This window comes from Rhamphochromis sp. 'chilingali' (assembly GCF_963969265.1).
Source record: "Rhamphochromis sp. 'chilingali' genome assembly, chromosome: 21".
Lineage (NCBI taxonomy): Eukaryota > Metazoa > Chordata > Actinopteri > Cichliformes > Cichlidae > Rhamphochromis > Rhamphochromis sp. 'chilingali'.
In genome coordinates this window covers 9,248,207-9,269,053 of record NC_137949.1, presented here as the reverse complement: position 1 = coordinate 9,269,053, position 20,847 = coordinate 9,248,207, and the positions used below count along the sequence as shown (strand labels likewise).

At 47.0% G+C, this 20,847-nt stretch overlaps 3 protein-coding genes across 5 annotated transcripts; 1 reads left to right on the top strand and 2 right to left on the bottom strand.

The window, feature by feature from the left end:
* Positions 1-2,537: 2,537 nt before the first annotated feature.
* On the bottom strand, positions 2,538-4,640 carry LOC308389035 (uncharacterized protein; the record flags this gene model as incomplete). Of its 2 annotated transcripts, XM_080870158.1 has the most annotated exons (4): positions 2,538-3,264; positions 3,346-3,556; positions 3,626-3,817; positions 3,992-4,640. In XM_080870158.1, the coding sequence occupies 4 exons, from the start codon at positions 4,638-4,640 to the stop codon at positions 3,030-3,032; spliced, it is 1,287 nt and encodes a 428-aa protein (XP_080726284.1). In that variant the 3' UTR covers positions 2,538-3,029. The 2 variants fall into 2 exon arrangements, with proteins under 2 accessions (XP_080726284.1, XP_080726283.1); XM_080870157.1 differs by having other exon boundaries at positions 3,346-3,817.
* A 147-nt stretch (positions 4,641-4,787) lies between these two features.
* Positions 4,788-10,355, top strand: cinp (cyclin dependent kinase 2 interacting protein). 2 transcript variants are annotated; one of them, XM_080870165.1, is made up of 6 exons: positions 4,788-4,920; positions 5,032-5,161; positions 6,004-6,166; positions 6,243-6,372; positions 7,078-7,207; positions 9,599-10,355. In XM_080870165.1, the coding sequence occupies exons 2-6, from the start codon at positions 5,155-5,157 to the stop codon at positions 9,799-9,801; spliced, it is 633 nt and encodes a 210-aa protein (XP_080726291.1). In that variant the 5' UTR covers positions 4,788-4,920; positions 5,032-5,154; the 3' UTR covers positions 9,802-10,355. The 2 variants fall into 2 exon arrangements, with proteins under 2 accessions (XP_080726291.1, XP_080726292.1); XM_080870166.1 differs by lacking the exons at positions 4,788-4,920; positions 5,032-5,161 and adding an exon at positions 5,209-5,386.
* Positions 10,356-10,454: 99 nt separating this feature from the next.
* On the bottom strand, positions 10,455-20,825 carry znf839 (zinc finger protein 839). Its single transcript, XM_080870144.1, has 10 exons — positions 20,114-20,825; positions 15,409-16,500; positions 15,095-15,226; positions 13,100-13,213; positions 12,898-12,990; positions 12,509-12,655; positions 12,322-12,426; positions 12,046-12,133; positions 11,845-11,956; positions 10,455-11,634 (listed from the first exon to the last, which is right to left on the bottom strand). Exons 1-10 carry the CDS (start codon positions 20,822-20,824, stop codon positions 11,163-11,165), a joined length of 3,066 nt encoding a protein of 1,021 aa, XP_080726270.1. The 5' UTR covers position 20,825; the 3' UTR covers positions 10,455-11,162.
* Positions 20,826-20,847: the final 22 nt, after the last annotated feature.

Here is a 20,847-nt window from a genome sequence, read left to right as displayed (position 1 = left end):
CCAATTCTGTTTACATTATACATGCTTCCCTTAGGCAGCATCATTAGAAGACATAGCATACATTTACACTGCTATGCTGATGACACCCAGCTCTATCTGTCCATGAAGCCAGATAACACACACCAATTAGTTAAACTGCAGGAATGTCTTAAAGACATAAAGACCTGGATGGCCGCTAACTTTTGCTTCTTAATTCAGATCAAACTGAGGTTATTGTACTCGGCCCTGAAAATCTTAGAAATATAGTATCTAAGCAGATTCTTACTCTGGATGGCATTACCTTGGCCTCCAGTAATGCTGTGAGGAACCTTGGAGTCATTTTTGACCAGGACATGTCCTTCAACGCACATATTAAACAAATATGTAAGACTGCTTTCTTCCATTTGCGCAACATCTCTAAAGTTAGAAATATCCTGTCTCAGAGTGACGCTGAAAAACTAGTTCATGCATTTATTATTTCCAGGCTGGACGACTGTAATTCATTATTATCAGGTCCTAAAAACTCCCTGAAAAGCCTTCAGTTAATCCAAAATGCTGCAGCAAGAGTCCTGACAGGGACTAGAAAGAGAGAGCAGATTTCTCCTGTTTTGGCTTCACTCCATTGGCTGCCTGTATATCTTAGAGTTCATTTTAAAATTCTCATGTTTGTTTTTAAATGTTTAAATGGTCTTGCCCCAACTTACCTCTCTGAGCTTCTTTGTCCTTACCCACCCCCCAGGTCTGCTCCTGGAGGTACCCAGGTCCAAGAGGAAGCTCAGAGGGGGCGGGGCCTTCTCTGCCCCAGCACATTAGAGAGGCCCCTTCACTGTCCACTTTTACAACACGTCTTAAAACCCATTTTTACTCTTTGGCTCATGACACAGTCTGACCCTGATTTTATTGTTTTAAATGTAATTCTCATCATCATTTTTATACTATTTTATTATTGTTTTTGCTATTTGTGCTAATTTTATTATTTTAAATATCATTTTAATAATTAGCTTATTTTGTTATTTCTTATTTTTTAACATGTTTAATGTATCATTTCTGGCATGTCAAGTGTACAGCACTTTGTGTTCAGCTTGGGGCTGATCTGAAAGTGCTATATAAATAAATTGCTTGCTTGTAGTTGAATGGTAAATGGCCTGCATTTGTATAGCTTTACTCAAGTCTCTAAGGACCCCAAAGCACTTTACACTACATTCAGTTATTCACACACTGGTGATGGTTGTAGCCACAGGCACCCTGGGGCGCACTGACAGAGGCAAGGCTGCCGGACACTGGCGCCACCGGGCCCTCTGACCACCACCAGTAGGCAAACATGGGGTTAGTATCTTGCCCAAGGATATTTGGCATGCAGCCAGGAGGCAGCCTGGGATCGAACCACCAACCTTCTGATTAGTGGCTGACCTGCTCTGCCACCTGAGCTACAGCCAAGCCAGTTGAACAAAGAATCGACCCTAACTCTCCGGTTAGGTTAATAGACAGAAGATCAATAAGTCTGATTAGTAAATCTGTAAGTAGTTAATTATTGGTTTTTAATGTTTTTCAGTCTTGTTTTGTTTTTTTTGTTTCAAATATTTGTTTGGATTTTGAAGCAGAAAAAAAATCCAGACAAAATAAATCAAAACAGGAAGAAGTTTTATTTTGACATTTGAAGAAAACGCGTGTCATTATTCAAAAGATTCAAATATGACATGTGACCTCAGAAAAAGGTTAAAGTTCAAACCCTGCAATAAATCAAATAAAAAACAAACAACTTTTTATTTATCAACCGATTCAAAGTCCCGAAACACATTCAGTGTCTGAAATCAAAGGTTCAATAAAGTGATTGATTACCAAAGCGTTACCCAGAATGCAGCAGTGATAACGGCAGCTGCGGCCGGACCCTCACCATATCATTGAGTGTAACCATGACTACACAGAAGCTTTGAACCGGCCGTGTCCCCTCCCCCTGTGATGATGATGTCGATGATCTCGTCCTTTCTTTCGTATCGTATCTGTGAAAGAATAAATGAATGGTTCTGTTGGGCCCAGGTGGCTGATCCTGAAAGCCAATTGGATAGTAAGCTGAAGGTGATGCGATGGCCCACCTTTTGTTTTACATCTTGATCGCGGTGGGCAGACTCTCACTGGCTGTGTCCCAATTCAGGGTCTGCACGCTTGAAGTACGCATTTTAAGTGTGATTACGTCACCGCCACGCGACGGCTGTCCCAATTGGAAGTGTACTTCAAATGCATACTCCAAATGCGCCGTCGATTTCCCCAAATATCAAGCGTGGCCCGGTGCATGCTTCGTGGTCCCATATATCCCACAATTCATAGTGCGGCGGTGGGTGTGGATAATTTTGCCGCGAAATATGGCAGAAGGGAGCGGCCGAAGAGTGAACTGTCAAAAGTAAGTACTGAATATGATGTCAAGAATTTATGTGCGAATGTTTAATAATGAAGAACATTAAAACATTGCTGTTGGCCACATGTCGGCAAAGTGACATTAGTGATGTCTGTACTTTCAGCGTTAACTTGGTTGTAAAGCCATATATATATATATATATATATATATATATATATATATATATATATATATATATATATCATAATAATCTGACAATACTATAATATTGGCCATATTATATTTACATTGCCACAGTGAGTTGACTTTAGTCTCATGAACAACATTAACTAATTGTTATTTACTAACTAATCTTAAATGACTGTTCAGCACAGAAATGAAGCCCAACAATCATGTTTTACAGTCCCGTGGTCTCAGCCTCAGATACTCAACTAAAGTGATGTCATGACAAAAATGAATGACCAACAAAACATTTTTTCTCCTTCATTTCTGTCACACAAAGCTGTATGTACCGTTTCTCACGGTTAGTTTCATGGTTGCTAGGCAACCTGAACAGCGCGACGAAGGCTAGACCATCCCATTTCACAAGCCTCTCACTTCCGCACTTCTCGTACTTATAGTACGCACCGTACGTAGTACGCGTAGTGTGCGTACTTCAAGCGTGCAGACCCTGAATTGGGACACAGCCATGGACTGGTCAGACACAGTGGCAGCTGAGCAGGTCTCCATGTGAGCTGGTGATGACTCTGACTCTGTGATTGGTCAGTCTCTGCAGGTCAGAGGTCAGCCGCAGCAAATGAGGACTCGGCTCAAAGATGACCCGGCTTGGGTCGCTCGGGTCAGGTCTGTAGTACGAGTCCAGAACCTCCAGAGTGTCTAGGCGCCGCAGTCGCTGCAGCTGCAGGAAGTCATCGTCAGACACGTGCTGGTGCCTGAAACAGCGACGGCAGGTTACCATGGAAATCATCATGACACTTACAACAGAGACACTGCGTGTGACATGTCGGGCTCACCTTATCCGCAGCGTTTTCAGATGAGGGAACAGCTGTGGGAGGAGTCTGATGAGGTCGGACGACGAGCTCCAGGGCTCCAGGTGAAGATGCTCAAGCTGCGGTGCCCGGGCGGAGACCACCCGCAGGTCGTTGGGCTGCAGGTCCACACACAGCGTCAGGCTGAGCAGCGAGGTGGGCAGGAAGTCAGCGTACGATGCCAGGGGGTGGCCTCCTATTGAATATGCAGACATAAGAGAGATGCTCAGATAGACAAATACGAAGGGGGGAAACAGACACTCACCGTGGATGCTGAGGTTGGTTAGGTGTGGCAGTGACGTCAGCCACGTCTGCAGGTGACAGGTGGGTCCAGGTACGGAGTACAGGTGGAACACTGACAGGCTACGGAGGCGGGACAAAGGCTGCAGCGTTTCCTGTGTCACCACGGCGTCATAATTCAGCAGCTGCAAGTCCAGCAGCTGCAATGCGGCGTCACCTGCAGGACGATAAAACACACCTGAGCCATGTGACGTCTGATCTCGCCTGTCTCTGTTCCATCTCAGAGGTGAGGCAGGTCAGCAGGAAGGCAGAACACACCAGTGCCTAACCATCAAGATCAATAATCTAACTATTACATATCTCAGCGAGCGACTGATCCAGGTGTGCCAACCTGTGTGGTGGACGGGGCTGAAGAAGTCGTGTGGAAGTGTCCTGTAGGTGATCATGGTCCAGGACAGGTGTGTGAGCTCGCTCAGGTGAGCGAGGACACCGCTGAGGGACGGGACCCTTAGGCTGCCGTCGTGGTGCAGCAGTAGCGAGGTCAGACACGTCAACTGACCAACGGTGGCCAACAGGTGAGAGGCAGAACAGGTGAGCTGCACGTTACAGAGGCTGAGCTGCGTCAGCTGCTGACTCAGAGGAAACAGGAAGTCCAGGTTCCTCAGCGGAATGGAACAGGAAGTGACGGACAGTCGCTGAAGCTGGCGGAACAGTCTGAGATCATCCACGCCCCCTTCTCTCCAGTCGTCCAGTCGCAGGCCGCAGAGCGACGGTAGCCAGGCGTGCAGCTGCTTCAGGTGCTTCCTCTTACCTGAGCGCAGCAGCACGTTACCCACGTGCCTCTGAGCCAGGCTACGCCAGAACGAGCGGTTATAGCGCGAGAGGTTCTGCAGCACCACGCTGAAGCCCCTCCACAAGGGGCGGGACTTATCCAGCAGGTGTCTGAAGTATGAGCAGGTGCAGCGCATGCTCAGTTTGTCCCTCCAGGACAGAAAGCTGAACACCTTCAGCCACAACTCGGCCGGAAGCTGCAGCGCCATCTCCCACCTCCGATAATCGATCACGGAGCTACCTGAGCAGCGGCCCTAACGTCATCACAGCCGCAACACCGCCTTTTTGATTAGCTGAGATCGTGTCTATGGTCAGCTCCAACAGTTCTTCTTACTCTGCCTGCGCCTGCGTGATATTATTGATTATCGCCAGATTTTAAAAGATCTCCACAGAAAAAGAGAGTCAGTAAAAGTACGGCAGTCCCAGTGTTAGCGCAGGCGCAGTGACACTTACTTACAACATCCGGTCCCAGTGCTGACGTCACGGCCAGTAAGTTTCAGACGTTATTGCGCATGTCAGAGAATTGAAAAGGCTGCATCGTCAGTCACGTGTAAGAGCAGAAAATCAGTTTAAAGTCAGAACATTGCTTCTCGCGCACAGGTGAGTTTACCTGAGGAGTGCCGAGACCGGAAACCAGACACCCGCGGTCAAAGAAGACGACTGGAAGAAAAACCGCCGAAGAAGAAGCTGAGCGGGTGGAGCTGGTCGGAGCTGATCGATCAGATGGAAGGTGGGTGATTGATAATCGATCCACACGTGACTAACCAGCTGATCGATGGCACGCGCAGCAAAAGGTATCAGCTGACTGGCGGAAGCCTTTCCGTTATTAATCAGCGATCACGCGCTCAGGGTCAGAGCTTAGAGACCAAAACGACAACAAAGAGTGACGTCATATGTATACACCTGAGGTCCCTGTAGGATTTCACCTTTGCCTGGAGTCACGTGGACCATAAAGGTGGGCAGCTTGATATCGATTATTGACCAGCAGGAATCATTATCGCTTCAGACCGGCAGCGTTACCATGGTGAAATACCCCCTGACCCGGCTAAAGTCAGGTAAACCCTGAGTTAGCTGGATGAAGTGACCTCTGGCTGCAGTGGATGAGGTCAGTGAAGCCAGACAAGGCAAGAAATCCTGGATATGTTGGACTGGCTTCATGGTGGGTTAGGGTTAGTTACGGTTGACCTTTGACAGCTGAATGATGCAATGAGGTGACTTCCTGAAGGCTGCACATGTTAAAGTAGCATCATGTCTTTGATTGGTCAGTGACGAGGAGCCGCTCATATTTGTTTGTTTTTAATTTGCTTTACTTCATTTTATTAAAATTTTTGACATTTGTATGTTTTTTTTTTGTTTTTTTTTTTTAAATGACTTTTTTTTTTTTTACAAAAAGTTTAGAAATGTTGTCACGTTCTGAGCTGTGAGATCACAGGAAGTGACAGAGGCCGCTGTGAGGCGGCGAGCTGCACGTTGAGAACCGAGGTTTACGCAGGTTTTATGGATTGTCTTGTGTCGCCTGCACGCTCTGTCACTAAAACCATCAACAACAAAATCACGTGACTCTGTTTTCAGGTGACATCTCAGTGACGTCAGCAAACAGGAAGTCTGCTGCGATCACAGGAAGTGCGAGAAAGATCAAAGACAACGCTGCCGACTGGCACAACATGATGCTGCGGTGGGACAGGTTGAATGAGGATGGCTTCATGGCGGTGGAGAGCATCATCAACATGAGGCGGTCAGTTTACTGATGATTTCAGGAATGCCAGGTGTTGATCGATCATGTGATTGATCGATCTGAAATCTGTTTTCAGTGCTCAGAGCGATCAGCTGCTGCTCAACAACTCTTCATCGCCTCCACCCTCTTCCTCATCACAGCACGTGGGCGGAGCCTCCGAGCTGCAGGACAAATGTCTCAAACTGCAGGAAATCGTTGACAAAATGGTGAAGCTTCAAAAAACTTTATTTACACTTAGTTTCAGAGACAAAAACAAAACACTGGTTCAGAATCCAATCAATAATCACACACACACACACACACACACAGCAGCTCCATCAGTGATCAACAATCTGAGTGCGGAGAGTAAAAGCTCACACAGACCTTTCAAAAGAAAGTGAGAACAGCTTTTATTGACCACTGAACAAAAGCTGATCAGTATTGATCTTGACTGAGCATGTGACACAGATTAAGGCTCCTCCTCCTTGGGCTGATGCGCACAACTGCTTTACGAAGTTAAACTGAATCTCAGTTTGTTGATTTAAAGTGATGCCATCATCAGGTTCACCTTTTCCCATCTTTCTCTGAGTGAGCTGGATCAGTTAAACCTGAACTCCCAGATAGAGCTAATCAAGCAAGATAATAATCAATAACAGGAATCAGGAAGGAGGCTATCAGTGTTCTGCTGGAGCCTCTGAGCATGCTCATATGACAAGCATTTTACACGTATCATGTGACCGATGAAGGAGCTCTGCTCTGATAGGCTGATCAGGTTTGATTCTGTTCATGAGGACGCGGCGTTTTCAGTGGGAGAAACATTTAGTCACTCTTCCAAGTGACAGAATCAACTTTTTGGGATTCGCTTACCTGGCTCATCGAGCATGCGTCAAGACCTCTAACACTGTGTGACATCATTTCTTGTTTCCTGTCAGGCTGCTGTGGTGACGAAGATGGCTCGTCTGATGACATCACAGCGTGGAGTAGAGGATCTGGAGGCGTTTCAGTTTGGAGCCGAAGGAAGAAAAACTCCTCTGTTTCACAGCTGGAGCACCAGCGAGTTTGGTGAGCAGCGTGGCTGATGGAAACCGTGTAGCAGCTAGGACTGGTCAGATGAAGCTTAATCTTAATTTTACGTTTCACTTTAAATCCGATGATTCAGCCACAGTTTACTGATGGAGCTGTGAGATTAGTTGCCCATAGCAACAGCCTCCAGCCAGATCCGCCCTCTACTCAGATTTTATTCAATTGTTTCTGCTGCGGTTTCTGCTAACACTAACAAATTCCATTAATTCTGCCATTATAGGATAAAAATGCTTAAATTGTGTCAACAATTATAATCTGATCTCATATCAACTTCATGATCAACGATGGCTGTCTGACAGTCATTGAGTAAAACACCAAAGTTTCCAACGATAAAAGACAAATGTGGCTCAGCTTTCACTCAGCTGCCCGCATGCTGAGCAGAGAAGGTTGAAGTCAGAGATGCAGAAGCTGTAAACGATCCAAATAGAGCCACGCGGGATGAGCTGGAACCGGATTCGGTCTGAATCTGTGATCCGAATCCATTTTGGATCTGTTCCGGAGCCTGCGATTCCTTGAAGCAGATCCAAACATGTCGAGGCTCAGACTCGGAACCTTTAAAATGTGGTTAGATGACATTCAGGGACTGAAATGTAATCCGATTACCAGGGCTTTAATAGTTTTGCAATTTTCATTAGTTTTTATTTTGATTTAGTTTTGACTTCAGATTTTCAATTTTATATCAGTTTTAATTAGTTTTTACCAATTGTTTGCTAGTTTAGTTTAGTTTTTATTTTTTTGAAAATCCTTAGTTTCAGTTTAGTTTTGATTAGTTTCAGTTATAGTTTTAGTTGTGTTTGCAATAATTAAGTGTAACAAAATCCCAGTTTCATCATATCAGTCATTCTCTTCTGCTTATCCTTGGGTATGTTGCTATTCCAGCTACCATACCCTGCACCCTGCACAGGTCGCCTGTCTGTCGCAGGGCTAACACGCAGAGACAGACAACTCACATTCCCACCTATGGGTTCTTTAAATAAATAAATGAATAAATAAATAAATAAAGGCAGATGAACAACCATTGATACCAGGCAACTATAAAATGTATATCTTGGCCCCAATGAGACTATTAACTCTTGCAGCACCGGGTGTTCGTAATTTTGGTTCAAGTGAATTGATAAACTTTTTGAAGGCAATTGACTCACATAGTTATGTAGATATCCCCGTCCTGTTGTCTCGGGATGCATCACGCTGCCTTGCCTGGGGTTAGCTTCTGTTTTCTGGGGATGAGGGTTGAGTGTGCTCCCTTACCTTCTCAAGGTAAGCTAGGTTAGCCTTCTTGTGTGAGCTTTTCAAGTGCACTTTAAGGTTTGTGGGATTTTTTCCCTTTAGAAATGTCCCTCATAATTTGTCTCTTTCCACTACAAGACACTTGCTTTATCCAAAACACAGTCATACTCAAAGTAATCCCAAATTGGACTCTGGCGCTTTCTCCTGACTTTTCCTGACATGATTCTGCGCGTGGACGGAGCAGCACAGACGACTCGACTAACGTACTGCCACCTGCTGGCATAATGAGACACGGCAAGAAAAAAAACCTGGAAACTAAACTTCATTTTCACCCTTGACTATTGTATGACACGCACACATCAATGAAAACTAAACACATTTTTGCTATAAATTCAGTTAAAAACAAAAAAAGGAAAACTAACTAAGATTATTTCCGTTAACAAAAATGTTTTTTCACTTCTAGTTTTCGTTATTTCGTTAGTTTTCGTTAACGATAATAACTTTGCCGATTACAATCAGACTGTCTGCGGCAGCCTTGAAACGTCACGGTCTCAGTTTAAGAGTCTAAAAGTCATCTGAGCTCATCTTCACTCAGATATTCTCCAGCGGTGACTATGATAAATGATCGATCGGTGATTAGAGTGTAACACAGTAAACGTTTGCAATGTAGGAAACTGACAGCGTCACTGTCCACAGAGTCACGGAGATGATAGATCTGTGATGTCATCACTGTCTCTGTCCTGATACATTGATTACTGATTGACTGTCAGAGCTTCGTGCTAAACACAAAAATAACAAACTAACATAAATGTGAGACTTCAGCGTTTGTAAAGACTTCTGCAGACTGTCTCCCCCGAGCTCCAACTTCATGAATCTGAGGTCAGTCAGCTGATTCAGGTGCAGCAGGAGGGGAGGAGTCAGGCAAAAAATACCTGCCAGCATACAGTTAGGTTCAGTGTTACCATGGTTACTGTCTCATAGTCGACGTTAACTCTCTTTCTCCCTCATCTCGAGGTTAAAAGACTCAGTTGTAACTGAACCTGCTTCCTGTAACGTGCCCCTGAGTGAGGCAGCACACTACCTGTCCTGTCGTGGAGCTGCATGCTGTGATCCCTTTGGGTGATTGTTTAATTTGTGTTTCAGGTGAAATCTCTCAGGTGCTGCTCGACTCGTTCCGTCAGGAGCTCCTCTTAAAGCAGACAATCCTACAGGAAGTGGCTCACACGGTGACCTCTGACCTCTGCATGGTCTTTCTGTCCTGCTGGCTCCATCAGCCGTTCATTCCCACGCAGAGCAGACTCAGGCTGGAGGCGTTGCTGCTGGAGACTGGGCACCGCCCACTGTGAGACCATCAGCCCTGTTGGAGATGAAGCACATGAAAGAGTCGCAACAGAGGAACGCCAGACTGATGAGTGACTCTATTGATCATCCATTAAACCTGATGCAGGTGTGACCCTGGCTCCACCTCGATGAAGGAGACTCACTCAGCCCCTTTTTTGTTTGAGATCACAGGCAATAAACTGATCAACACGTGACCTGTCATCAGCACAGCGGAGCTCACCTGTCGCCTCACCTGTACTTGTGTGGCTTAATTCTGATGACATCATTAATATTAAACATCTCCACAAAGAACTTACCCGCTCAAGGGTTTGGTTGCCGTGGCGATGTTATGTTTGAAGCGTTTTTGTTTTTTCTTGTTACATCACGGATTGATGGCAAGTTTGTTCAAACCGGAAGCGACACACCTGGTCAGACTCTGCATGAGCCACCTATAGCGATGGCGTCTGGGTGCTGAAGCCCACAGCCCGCCCTTTATGGATGTGATGTGTTTATGTGCCTGAAATAAAGACGGAGGTCTTTGTACACATGAAAAGTGTACAATAAAGTTGTTTCAAATCTGCTGTGTGTGTTTTAAATTTTCAGTGGAAGCACAAGGTGGACATCCCTGGTTAGAGGGTTGACAGGTGTGTGCGTGAGAACACAGACGCTTTGAGGTGGGTGGAGTTCAGCTTAGTTTATTGGGAGGAACAGGAAACACTCGAACAGGACAACGTTTTTTCCCTCTGTTCTCGTGTCGGTTCTCCGAATGTTCTCATCCCGTTTGGAGAACGTGTTGTGTGAATTTTATAAAAAGTAATAAAATAGTGCAACTTTTTAAACTTTATCTACATATGAACATCCAACGGATCACTTCACGGTCAACGAGTCCAGACACAAAGTTTACACATTCACAGCCAATCAGGAGTCCAGGAAACCAGGGAGGCTGCTGATGACATCATCACAGGTGGCACTAAACGAGCCAATCAGATGCACTGTACAGAGCCCGGAGTCTGCAGAACACGCTACTGCACCTGGATGAAGGTGAAACCACCTGTCGCCATGACGCCATCCCTCTGGTTTCTGAAGTCATGGCGAACATCATCAACAGGAGCTTCAGTCTGAACCAGAAATGACCGGACCTAAGTTTCCAGGTACGGTCTGGGGTCAGGTTAACGGAGTTGTTCGTCCTGTTGTCCTCAGCAGGGCGGAGTCAGAGCAGGCGCCCCCTGCAGGTGGCAGTGTTTACTACAGCTGTAAAGTCCAGCAGAAACCTGAGGGGGGCGCCGAAGGTGCAGGATGGTGTCAGGTACGTCTGTCTGCAGCACTGCCTCACTCCACCTTACAAGTCAGCGTGGTACAGACCAGGTGCTGGTTCCGGTCCAGGTGTTTACTGGGGGGCTTTGGCTCCGTCGGACGCCTCAATGCCCAGCAGGGCCTGGACCGCCTCCAGCGGCACGCCCTCCGGGGTCTGAATGTGCATGGTGGTTCCATCTGGCCCGTTAACGATCACAATCCCGTCTGAGCCCGGTTCTGCCAGCTGCACCGTCAGCCCCTCCGTCTGGATGTAGATCTCCTCGCCCTCCTGCACCTCTTTGGCCTCCGTGGGGCCCAACTCAGGGTGGGAGGGGCTTAGAGTCTGGATCAGGCTGGATTCAGGCTTGATGACAGATCCGGCTGTAGGGGTGGGCTCAGATGACTTTGTGTTCGTGGGGTCACTGGGACCTGAACCCAGAGCTTTCTCCAGCTCCGTCACCCGGGGTCCGATGTCTGTCGAGCTTGACGCCTGATCCTGGTGGACGTCATGGTCCTCACCTGGGGTCACTTCCATAGGGGTGTCAGGGGGCGGGGCCTGTGAGGAGCTGTGAGAAACACATTGCAGTGCAGTGAGACAGGAGCGCTTTCCAGAAGTGACCTCACCTGAACTCGATTTTCTAGAAATGGCCGAGTAAAAATACATTCGCCACATTACGGAAACCCTGACCTCACAGGTAACCTGTGATCACATCGTCACCTCAGGGCGTGGCTACCACGCACATGTACTCAGCAAACAGGAGGTAGAGACAGCTCACCTGGAGGAGTCAGCAGAGACTGTCAACAGTCTGGTTCCCTCTGGAATCACGAGAGGAGCGACAGAGACCGAGCAGGACTTCAGAGGGGTCACAGAGGTCACCGCGGTCCCACCTGGTCGGACGACATGCAGAGAGATTAAGAAAGCAGAGATAGATGTTTTATCTGTAATTTAGCTGTAGATTAGGACATTCCAGCCATACCTGTTTTTGGCGTCTCGAGGCCATTGTGATGCACGGGGACGCTGTTCTCCATCTTGAACCTCTTGGATGGCGGCAGCATCTTAGAGTTCTGGGAAGGAGACTGATGCGGATTAGAACCGTACCTCTAATCTTCAGGTAAACCTCAGTGAGAAGCTGTGGTCGACCTCATTGTCAGCTACGACTCTAAAGCTGTGATTGGCTGCTTAGACTGACCGCCCGACCGTGCGGGGATGTAGGCTTATCTTGTTATAACAACTTGGATGCAGGTGTGCTTACCTCCATGTATCGCACGTTCTTATTTGTTGAACTGGAGCCAGGAGACGCTCCAGGAACCACCTTCATCCTGTTCACCTCGTCCAGGATCCCTAGAGACCTGGCCACCTGAAACACAGCACGGTCTGGGTCACCTGTACGCCGCAGGGTCCACTTGTAACAGGCGTTCTGATGTCAGCATGGGCCTCACCTCTATGTTCCTGATTTCCAGGGGCGTGGCTCCACCCTGCGGGCTGCTGATGTAATCCTGGGCGGCCTGCCTCACCTGAGCCTGCAGGGACTCGAACTCACGGTAAATGTCTGGGAAATGAGTTCGACCCGGACCGCCGCGCTCCACCTGGAACAGCCAGGGCACATGATACACTGCAATAGCTGCACATCATTTACAGAGAAAATAAGAGTCAGTGCGATGAGAGAGCAGCTCAGTTTAAACTGTCAGCTGTTTGGAATAACATGCTCCACTGTCTTGTGCTCACATAATTTGCTCTGGCATTAATAAAGTATTCTGATTCTGAGCCCCTGATGATGTCACAGATCCTGGCAGGTGTGGATAAAGGTTTGTCCTTCGTGTTTGCGTACCTTTGCCAGCATTAGCTCCCACAGACTCATCACTTTGGTCAGACGAGGAAGAACGATGTCCATCAGCTCCTCATCCTCGCACTGCTCCACCACCTGTGAGCGACGTGATAGGACACTCAGGTGTTAGCGCATTAGGTGACTACACATAAATCAATATTTTTGAAGACCTTTACTCTGAAAGGAGCTGCTTCCTCCACCTTACCTCCTCTAGACGCTCTCGTCTTCTCTCTACCTGCTGCTCTGCTGTTACCATGGTAACACCCAACTTTGGAGGTCGACCACGACGACCTCTCCTACTCACGAGGCCCACAGTCACCTGCGAAAAATGAGCAATCAGATTCACCTGAGTGCTAACAGAGCAGGACGAGGTTTCTGTGCAAACTACTGTACAGGTGAGCTCACCTGGACAAGTGACAGATGTAGTCAAAGCTCTAATAAGAGTTGAACAAAGGTCTATTTACAGCAAAGCATCCCCGACAGCGCGTGAGGTCGCATATTGTGCCGTTTGTCCCATCGCAGACACCGTACAAAGAATGATTACTGTGTTTTGCCATTTTGTAGGACGATACTACTTTGTTGCTTTTATTTTGAAGGCAACATTTATCCTTTTTCAATTCAAGTGTGTCTGTGCGTGCATGAATGCAGCTTCACTGTAAATGTGTCAGAGCCCATGTTTCTGAGAAATGTGAGTTTTCTGAGAGATGAAAGTACTTTAGTTTGAATTAGAGCTGGGCGATAGAACGATCACGATATGTGTTGCGAAATAACTTTTTCTCGATAGAAAAATTTAACTATTGTGATAGGCCTCGTCTCTTGTCCTCTTAAAAAAAAAAAAAAAAGAACAGCCAATCCACATTAAGTAGTGCAGAGCCAAACCAATCACAGCCGCAGCGTCACGTGACTTGTTACGTACAGCACAAGTGCCAAGCCGCACATGTGTATTTGTTTGGGAAGCAGCCAGCCGCCGTGCCGCCCGGGTAATGGAGGAAACGAGTGTGGCGACTAGAGAAAAATCAACTGAGCGTGAGCGAAGAGAAAACCGATGATGGTTCCAATGCGGAGAGATTGTCGAACGGAAGAGCCATAGAAGTTCCGTAGTGTGAAGGTATTTCAGCTATTTCAAGTCTGACAAAAAACAGAGTAGCGCGCACTGTAAATGTGCCGAAAGCAAGTCTGGAAATACAATAAAGCGGTGCATGCTCAGGCTCTGACTGGAAGCGCTAATTCGTCATTCGTCTTTTGTCAGACTAAAGTACCTGTTAAAACTGTTTGAAAAGCTCAGCTATACAACGAGGGGAGATTGAGAATTTCCTTTTAGTTCTCAGTTTATTTGATATTGACAAAAGTTAGTCAGTTTTGTCTGTTCTTCTGTAAAACAAACTAAGATTTATTTTTAGAATTAATATTTTGTTTCTAAGTGGAATTGACAATTTAGTCTGTTTCATTTGTTCTATTTTGAAACTTAAACGCTTTAGCGGCTGCCTTTTGTGTAGTTTGCAATATTTGCCTTTATCTGAAAAAGTCTCATGTTCCTTAAGTACATCTACCCTGTTGAACTTATTATGGGAAATAAATATTTAAATCAAAACAAGCTGCTGATTATTTCACATTTTACTTGTGAGCAACGGCACATTTAAATCTTACAAATATAGTTATTTGGCTTATATCGTGATAGATATCGTTATCGCCTGGAAATTTAAAAAAAAACATATCGTGATATGAAGAAAATATTATATCGCCCAGCTCTATTTTGAATTGGGATAAAGCACACCTGGAACACCAGGTGAAGTGACAAAGGAGCAGGCAGCAGTGCGCTCTCTGCCAGGGACCTCTGAAGCACACGCAAGGTGAAGTGAGTGAACTGAAGCGGGTTACAAAGCAGCAGTTGTTTGTGCCAGGAGTAAAAATGAACTGAGTCACAGCTGGAGTTTTGTTCTTCACTCAAAGAGGAAGAAGCTTCTGCTTCGCAGTGTCACCTGTGTGCTCTCCACTGCAGACATTGAGCCCGACTGTAATGTTGCAGGGAGCAAATTTCTCTCCCTGAACAAGAACAAAGAGCTGAAAAGCTGAAGTCCTTCAACTACAACAGAACAGCGACGGCACTTTCACAGTCTGGGAACGATGATGACCGGCTAGCTGTAACATGAACTCTCACCGGCAGCTGTTCATCACTTTCATACTCCATGAGCAATCTCACCTTAGGAGGCGGCCCCAGTGACCGTCCCCGCCCTCGTCCCCGCCCCCTGCCTCGCCCTCGTCCTCGGGGACGGCCGGGGCCCCGATGATGGAGGCCTCTGAGTCCTACAGCTGCTGCTGGACCCCCCTCCACCTGCAGACGGACAACAGTCAGCTTACTGTCGACAGCTGTTATTATCCTGAATGTTTGATCTCCAGAAAGGGCTAACCAGCCATAATTAGCTGGTTAGTTAACAGCTTATTAACTGTACAGACAATAAGAAAATAAACTGTAGGATGACAGATCTCTGCTGTGATTGGTGGATGATTTCTCACTTTATTTGTTGCCGTGGCCGCAGGTTTGTCATCCTTATTTTTCTCCTCCTCCTCCTCCTCCTCCTCCTCATTGACGCCGACTGTTGCCGTTTCCTCTGATTGGCTGTTGTCTGGAAGGGGGTGCGGTGTGTTCCCCGGTGGGTCGCCAGGTGGCTCTGGCTCCCCGTGGGTCGGGTTCAGTTTGTAGTGGCGGTTCAGGCCGCCAGCACCGATGTAGGCCTTGTCGCAGGTCTGGCAGCGGTGGGACCGAGACTTGTGGCTGTAGGTGAGGGAGCTGCCGGGCGTGGCGCCATCCTTCCTGCTGCCCTCGCCGTCCTCCTCCTCCACGCTCATGTCAGAGTAGTCGTCTGAGTCGGACTGGTGACTTTCAGCGAGGTCCTCTGTCTTTATGAACTTGTAGTCTTTGGCTTTGTACTTCGGTGGTCTGGAGACCCGCCCGGACCGGGTTTGGACCTTCATTGCTTTTTTCTCCCTCTTCTTTGCCTTCTTCTCCTTCTCTTTTTGCTCACTTCTGTCCTTAGTGGGAGGGGCTGTAGAGGGCGTGGCCACCGTGACACATTGTGCAGCAGGCGCGGCGGTCTGTACTGGGACTGTCGTGACTGTGACAGGTGGTTTAATGGGACTTTTACGGGCAGCAGTCATCGTGCCGTTAGCAGGTGTTTTAATTAATGGAAAGCTAACAGTTTTAGCCACAGTAGTGGGTGGAGTCTTAATTATTGAAGGGATTGGGGTCTTAACAGTGGGTGCCGTGGACACTCTGATTGGTGTTGCCGTGGGTTTCTGACCTACGCTGGAGGCAACTGATGCCGTCTGGCCTGTCAGCTTGTGGACCAATGGTAGCAGTGAGCCGACCACGGGGGCGGGGCTCTGTAGCAGCAGCTGGATGGGCGGGTCTCCAGGATTCTGCTGCAGGAAGAACTGCTGACCCTCCTGACCAACCACGGGCTGGATGTGGATAATCTGAGTGCTGCTCACGCTGCCATTGGCTGACAGCTTCACTTGCGGCTGAGTGACCGACTTCTGCTGGGTGGCGGAGCCAGGCTTCACTTCCTGTTTGGGAGGCACCTGGATCTGGATCCTAACGGGCTCCGACTGGAAGGACAGACACACAGAAAGTAGATCAAAACACACGATGAGTGTGATTATTCAGAGATTTTTTACCGTGGCAACATTAAGATCACAAACTGAGTCGATGAAGAAGTTGGTTTAAGGATTCCTGAAGAGTGTATGGATAATGAAAATGGACTGATGAGTTCTTATGTCAGTGTGAAGCATTTAAAAGTTCTAAGGGCTCCAAATGTGAAAATTCACAACCAAACCCGTTTTTTATGTTTCTGAACCTGAAGTTGAAAAACTAACCGTGTGGTTAAGTAAACAGCAGGTAAACATGTTCATAAACATGGAGACGGCAGCCCACTGCGAGCTGCTGCTGTCACGCCTCACCTGCATCACCTGTCCAGGCCCCAATCGAGTTGGACTTTCTCAGCATGGATCTTCCTCCATGTAGCTCTTCATTTGCAATTCCACTCCCATCACACTGCTTTCTGCTTTCCAACTTCCCTCTGTCACTGATATTTCAGATTTCATCTGTAATTCAAAACCTTCTCCTTGTCAGCGAGACCCCATTCCTACAGTTCTGGTCAAGGCCTGTCTACCCTCTTTGCTTCCCCTCATACAGTGATGTCAATACGTATTTGATCACCCTGTGATTTTGCAAGTTCTCTTACTTAGAAATCATGGAGGGGTCTACAATTTTCAGCATAGGTGCATTTCCATTGTGAGAGACAGAATCTAAAAAGAAAAAATCCAAAAATCACATTGTATGATTTTTGAACAATTTATTTGTGAATTACTGTGTCACGTATTTGACCACTTGCTTATCAGCCAGATTTCTGACCCTCAAAGACCTGTCATTTTGCTTTCAAATAGTCCAGCTACACTCTACACTCATAGCGCGGCTCAGCCAAACTCCAGTTTGCGCCAATGGCGGCCGCCACTAAGATTTAAAATTAATCATCTACAGGGTGGGCCATTTATATGGATACACCGTAATAACATGGGAATGGTTGGTGATATTAAAGTCCTGTTTGTGGCACATTAGTATATGTGAGGGGGCAAACTCCTCAAGATGGGTGGTGACCATGGGGGCCAATTAGAAGTCGGCCATCTTGGATACAACTTTTGTTTTTTCAATAGGAAGAGGGCCATGTGACACATCAAACTTATTGGTAATGTCACAAGAAAAACAATGGTGTGCTTGGTTTCAACGTAAATTTATTCTTTCATGAGTTGTAATTTACAAGTTTCTCTTAGTTCACAGCCATTGACATGTCGAAGAGGTTAACACGTGAGGAGCGGATCGAAATTGTGTTGATATCTGGTGAACGCAGTAACCGGGTCATTGCAGCAGATTTCAATGCAAGACACCCTACGAGACCACCCATCTCCCATGCTACAGTTAGCAAACTGCTTGCTAAGTTTCGTGAAACTGGTTCAGTGTTGGATTTGCCAAAATGTGGACGCAAGAAAACTGTCACTAATGAAGAAACATCAGTGGCTGTCCTAGCTTCATTCAGCAAGAGCCCACAGCGTAGCACTCGCTGCATGTCACTGGAGAGTGGCATTAGTCGAACATCCCTTAGGCGGGTATTAGCTACTCACAAATGGCACCCTTACAAACTCCAGCTACTGCAGCATCTCAACGAGGATGACCCAGATCGGCGCACAGAATTTGCAGAATGGGCAAAACAAAAATTGGAACAGGACCCTCAGTTCACACAGAAGATTTTGTTCAGTGATGAGGCAAACTTTTATGTGAATGGTGAAGTTAACAAACAAAACCACCGCTATTGGTCTGACACAAACCCACATTGGATGGATCCCTCCAAGACTGTTGGACCAACAAAAGTGATGGTTTGGTGTGGTATGTGGGGTACAATGATAGTGGGTCCATTCTTCATCAATGGAAACCTCAAGGCCACTGGATATTTGAAATTGCTACATGATGATGTGTTTCCCTCTTTATGCACTGAAGCTGGAACGTTCCCTGAGTTTTTCCAGCAAGGTGGTGCACCACCACATTATGGGTGCCAGGTCCGAGCATTCCTAGATGAACAGTTTCCTGGAAAGTGGATTGGTCGTCGTGGGCCAGTTGAATGGCCCCCAAGGTCTCCCGATCTGACCCCCTTAGACTTTTGTCTTTGGGGTCATCTGAAGGCAATTGTCTATGGTGTGAAGATACGAGATGTGCAGCACCTGAAACTACGGATACTGGATGGCTGTGCTGGCATTTCTCCTGCGGTGTTGCTATCAGTGTGTGAAGAGTGAGAGAAGAGGGTTGTATTGACAATCCAACACAATGGGCAGCACATTGAACACATTTTATAAGTGGTCAGAAACTTGTAAATAACTCATGAAAGAATAAAGTTACGTTGAAACCAAGCACACCATTGTTTTTCTTGTGACATTACCAATAAGTTTGATGTGTCACATGGCCCTCTTCCTATTGAAAAAACAAAAGTTGTATCCAAGATGGCCGACTTCTAATTGGCCACCATGGTCACCACCCATCTTGAGGAGTTTGCCCCCTCACATATACTAATGTGCCACAAACAGGACTTTAATATTACGGTGTATCCATATAAATGGCCCACCCTGTATTCTTAACTTACCACTGGAACTGTTCCTGTTTCCTTCAAAGTTGCTGCCGTCACCCCAATATTGAAAAAAAAAAAACAACAAAAAAACAAACAAAAACAAAACGGGTCTAGACCTCATAAATTTTGACAATTTTTGTCCTTTTTCCAATCTACCATTCCTCTCAAAAATTCTCAAGAAGATAGTTGCCACAACTCCACTCACACTTAACTAACAATAATCTGTATGAATAGTTCCAGTCTGGTTTTCTGGTTTAATTATGATTCTGCTCTCCCCCCATCCTCCCTCACCCTCTGTTTAGCCGAACTAAATTCATGGTTCTCTTCTAATTTTCTTAAACTCAACAGTAACAAATCCGAGCTTATCTTGGTCGGCTCTAAATCAACATTATCCAGAACCAACAGTTTCTCTATTACAATCAATACTCAATCAAAAAATAAAACTCCATTTCTTCCTCTGTGAAAAGCTTGGGTGTCATCCTCGACAGTACTCTATCTTTCAATTCCCACATCAATAATGTCACTCGGTCTGCATATTTTCAATTGTGCAACAATTATCATCAGGACCCCTTCTATCCATCACATCACTCCTGTCTTGCAGCAGCTTCATTGGCTCCCGGTCAAATATCGCATCAATTTCAAAATGCTTCTGTATACATTTAAGGCTATTCGACATCTCTCCCTCTCTCTGATTTGGTTCAGATCACCATTCCATCTCGGTGTCTTAGATCTTCTTCTCTCTCTGTCCCCTCTCCCCGTCTTGCCACCATGGGGAGCAGGGCTTTCAGCTGCTCGACTCTGGAACTCCCTTCCTCCTGATATAAGAAATATCACTTCATTCTCTCTTTTTAAGTCTAGACTCAAAACTCACTTGTTCAAAACAGCTCATCCCACATAACACTCTGCTATTTCAAATGTGTTTTATGTCTTGTGATTGTGTAAATTGCTTGCTTTTATTATTCTGCTGTGTACAGTGTCCTTGAGTGCTCTGAAAGGCGCTTTCAAATAAAATGTAGTATTATCATTATTTTTATTATTATGTGACCCACCTTTTTCTGGATCAAGGGGATCGAGCTTCCCGTCTGCATGGCCACCTGCTGGGCCACGCTCTTCAGCTGCTGGGAGGCGTTGTTCGGGCCTTTCAGGTTCTGCTGGGAGACCTGGATCTGCTGCTTTGGGACCTGCTGCTGTGACACCTGGACCTGCTGCTGCTGGGACTTGGTGACCTGGTTGATGACCTGCTGCAGCTGACTCGGATCCAGAGCTGCGCTGTGAGCCGGTTTGATCAGCTGGCCCTGCTGGAGCAGCTGGGCCGCCTCGATGTCGGAAACCTGGACCACCTGCTGCTTGGTGAGCTGCTCCAGCAGCGCCTGCTGCTCCTCTGCCGTCAGCCCGGAGCTCTCCACCAGACTGCCGTCTGGCTGCACGTACAGGATGGTGGTGTTAGCCAGGTCGGTGAACTCCGTGGCCACCAGAATGCTCTGCTCCTCCGGCTGGCTCGGCAGTAGCTCCGCCAGCTGAGCCCCGGACGCCACCGGTACACTGTGGCCCAGCTGGTCGCCCTCCGTGCCGGACACGGGCTTCAGATTGCCGCTCTGGTTGCCGGCCGCCGCTACGTTCTCCCCGGGCTTGCTGCTGTGAGCAGCGGGGGTTGCTGGTGAGCCGTCCCCGGGCTGGGCGCTCAGGGCGGTGGGGGGCTGATCCGCGGCCCCCGACGACTCCGGGGCTGTTATTGTTCTGTCACCCTCGCTGTCCGCCATTTTGGCTGTGAGGTTGGAGTCAG

What these genes read in the sequence shown, in the direction of transcription:
- znf839 (XM_080870144.1), bottom strand. Translation starts at nt 20,824, where the DNA reads ATGGCGGACAGCGAGGGTGACAGAACAATAACAGCCCCGGAGTCGTCG. An exon ending in GACGAGAGCGTCTAGAGGAG is followed by an intron (nt 12,991 to 13,099) that starts GTAAGGTGGAGG and finishes CGTCGCTCACAG; the next exon opens with GTGGTGGAGCAGTGCGAGGA. An exon ending in TGGAAATCAGGAACATAGAG is followed by an intron (nt 12,427 to 12,508) that starts GTGAGGCCCATG and finishes GCTGTGTTTCAG; the next exon opens with GTGGCCAGGTCTCTAGGGAT.
- cinp (XM_080870165.1), top strand. An exon ending in AGCATCATCAACATGAGGCG is followed by an intron (nt 6,167 to 6,242) that starts GTCAGTTTACTG and finishes ATCTGTTTTCAG; the next exon opens with TGCTCAGAGCGATCAGCTGC. An exon ending in AGGAAATCGTTGACAAAATG is followed by an intron (nt 6,373 to 7,077) that starts GTGAAGCTTCAA and finishes GTTTCCTGTCAG; the next exon opens with GCTGCTGTGGTGACGAAGAT.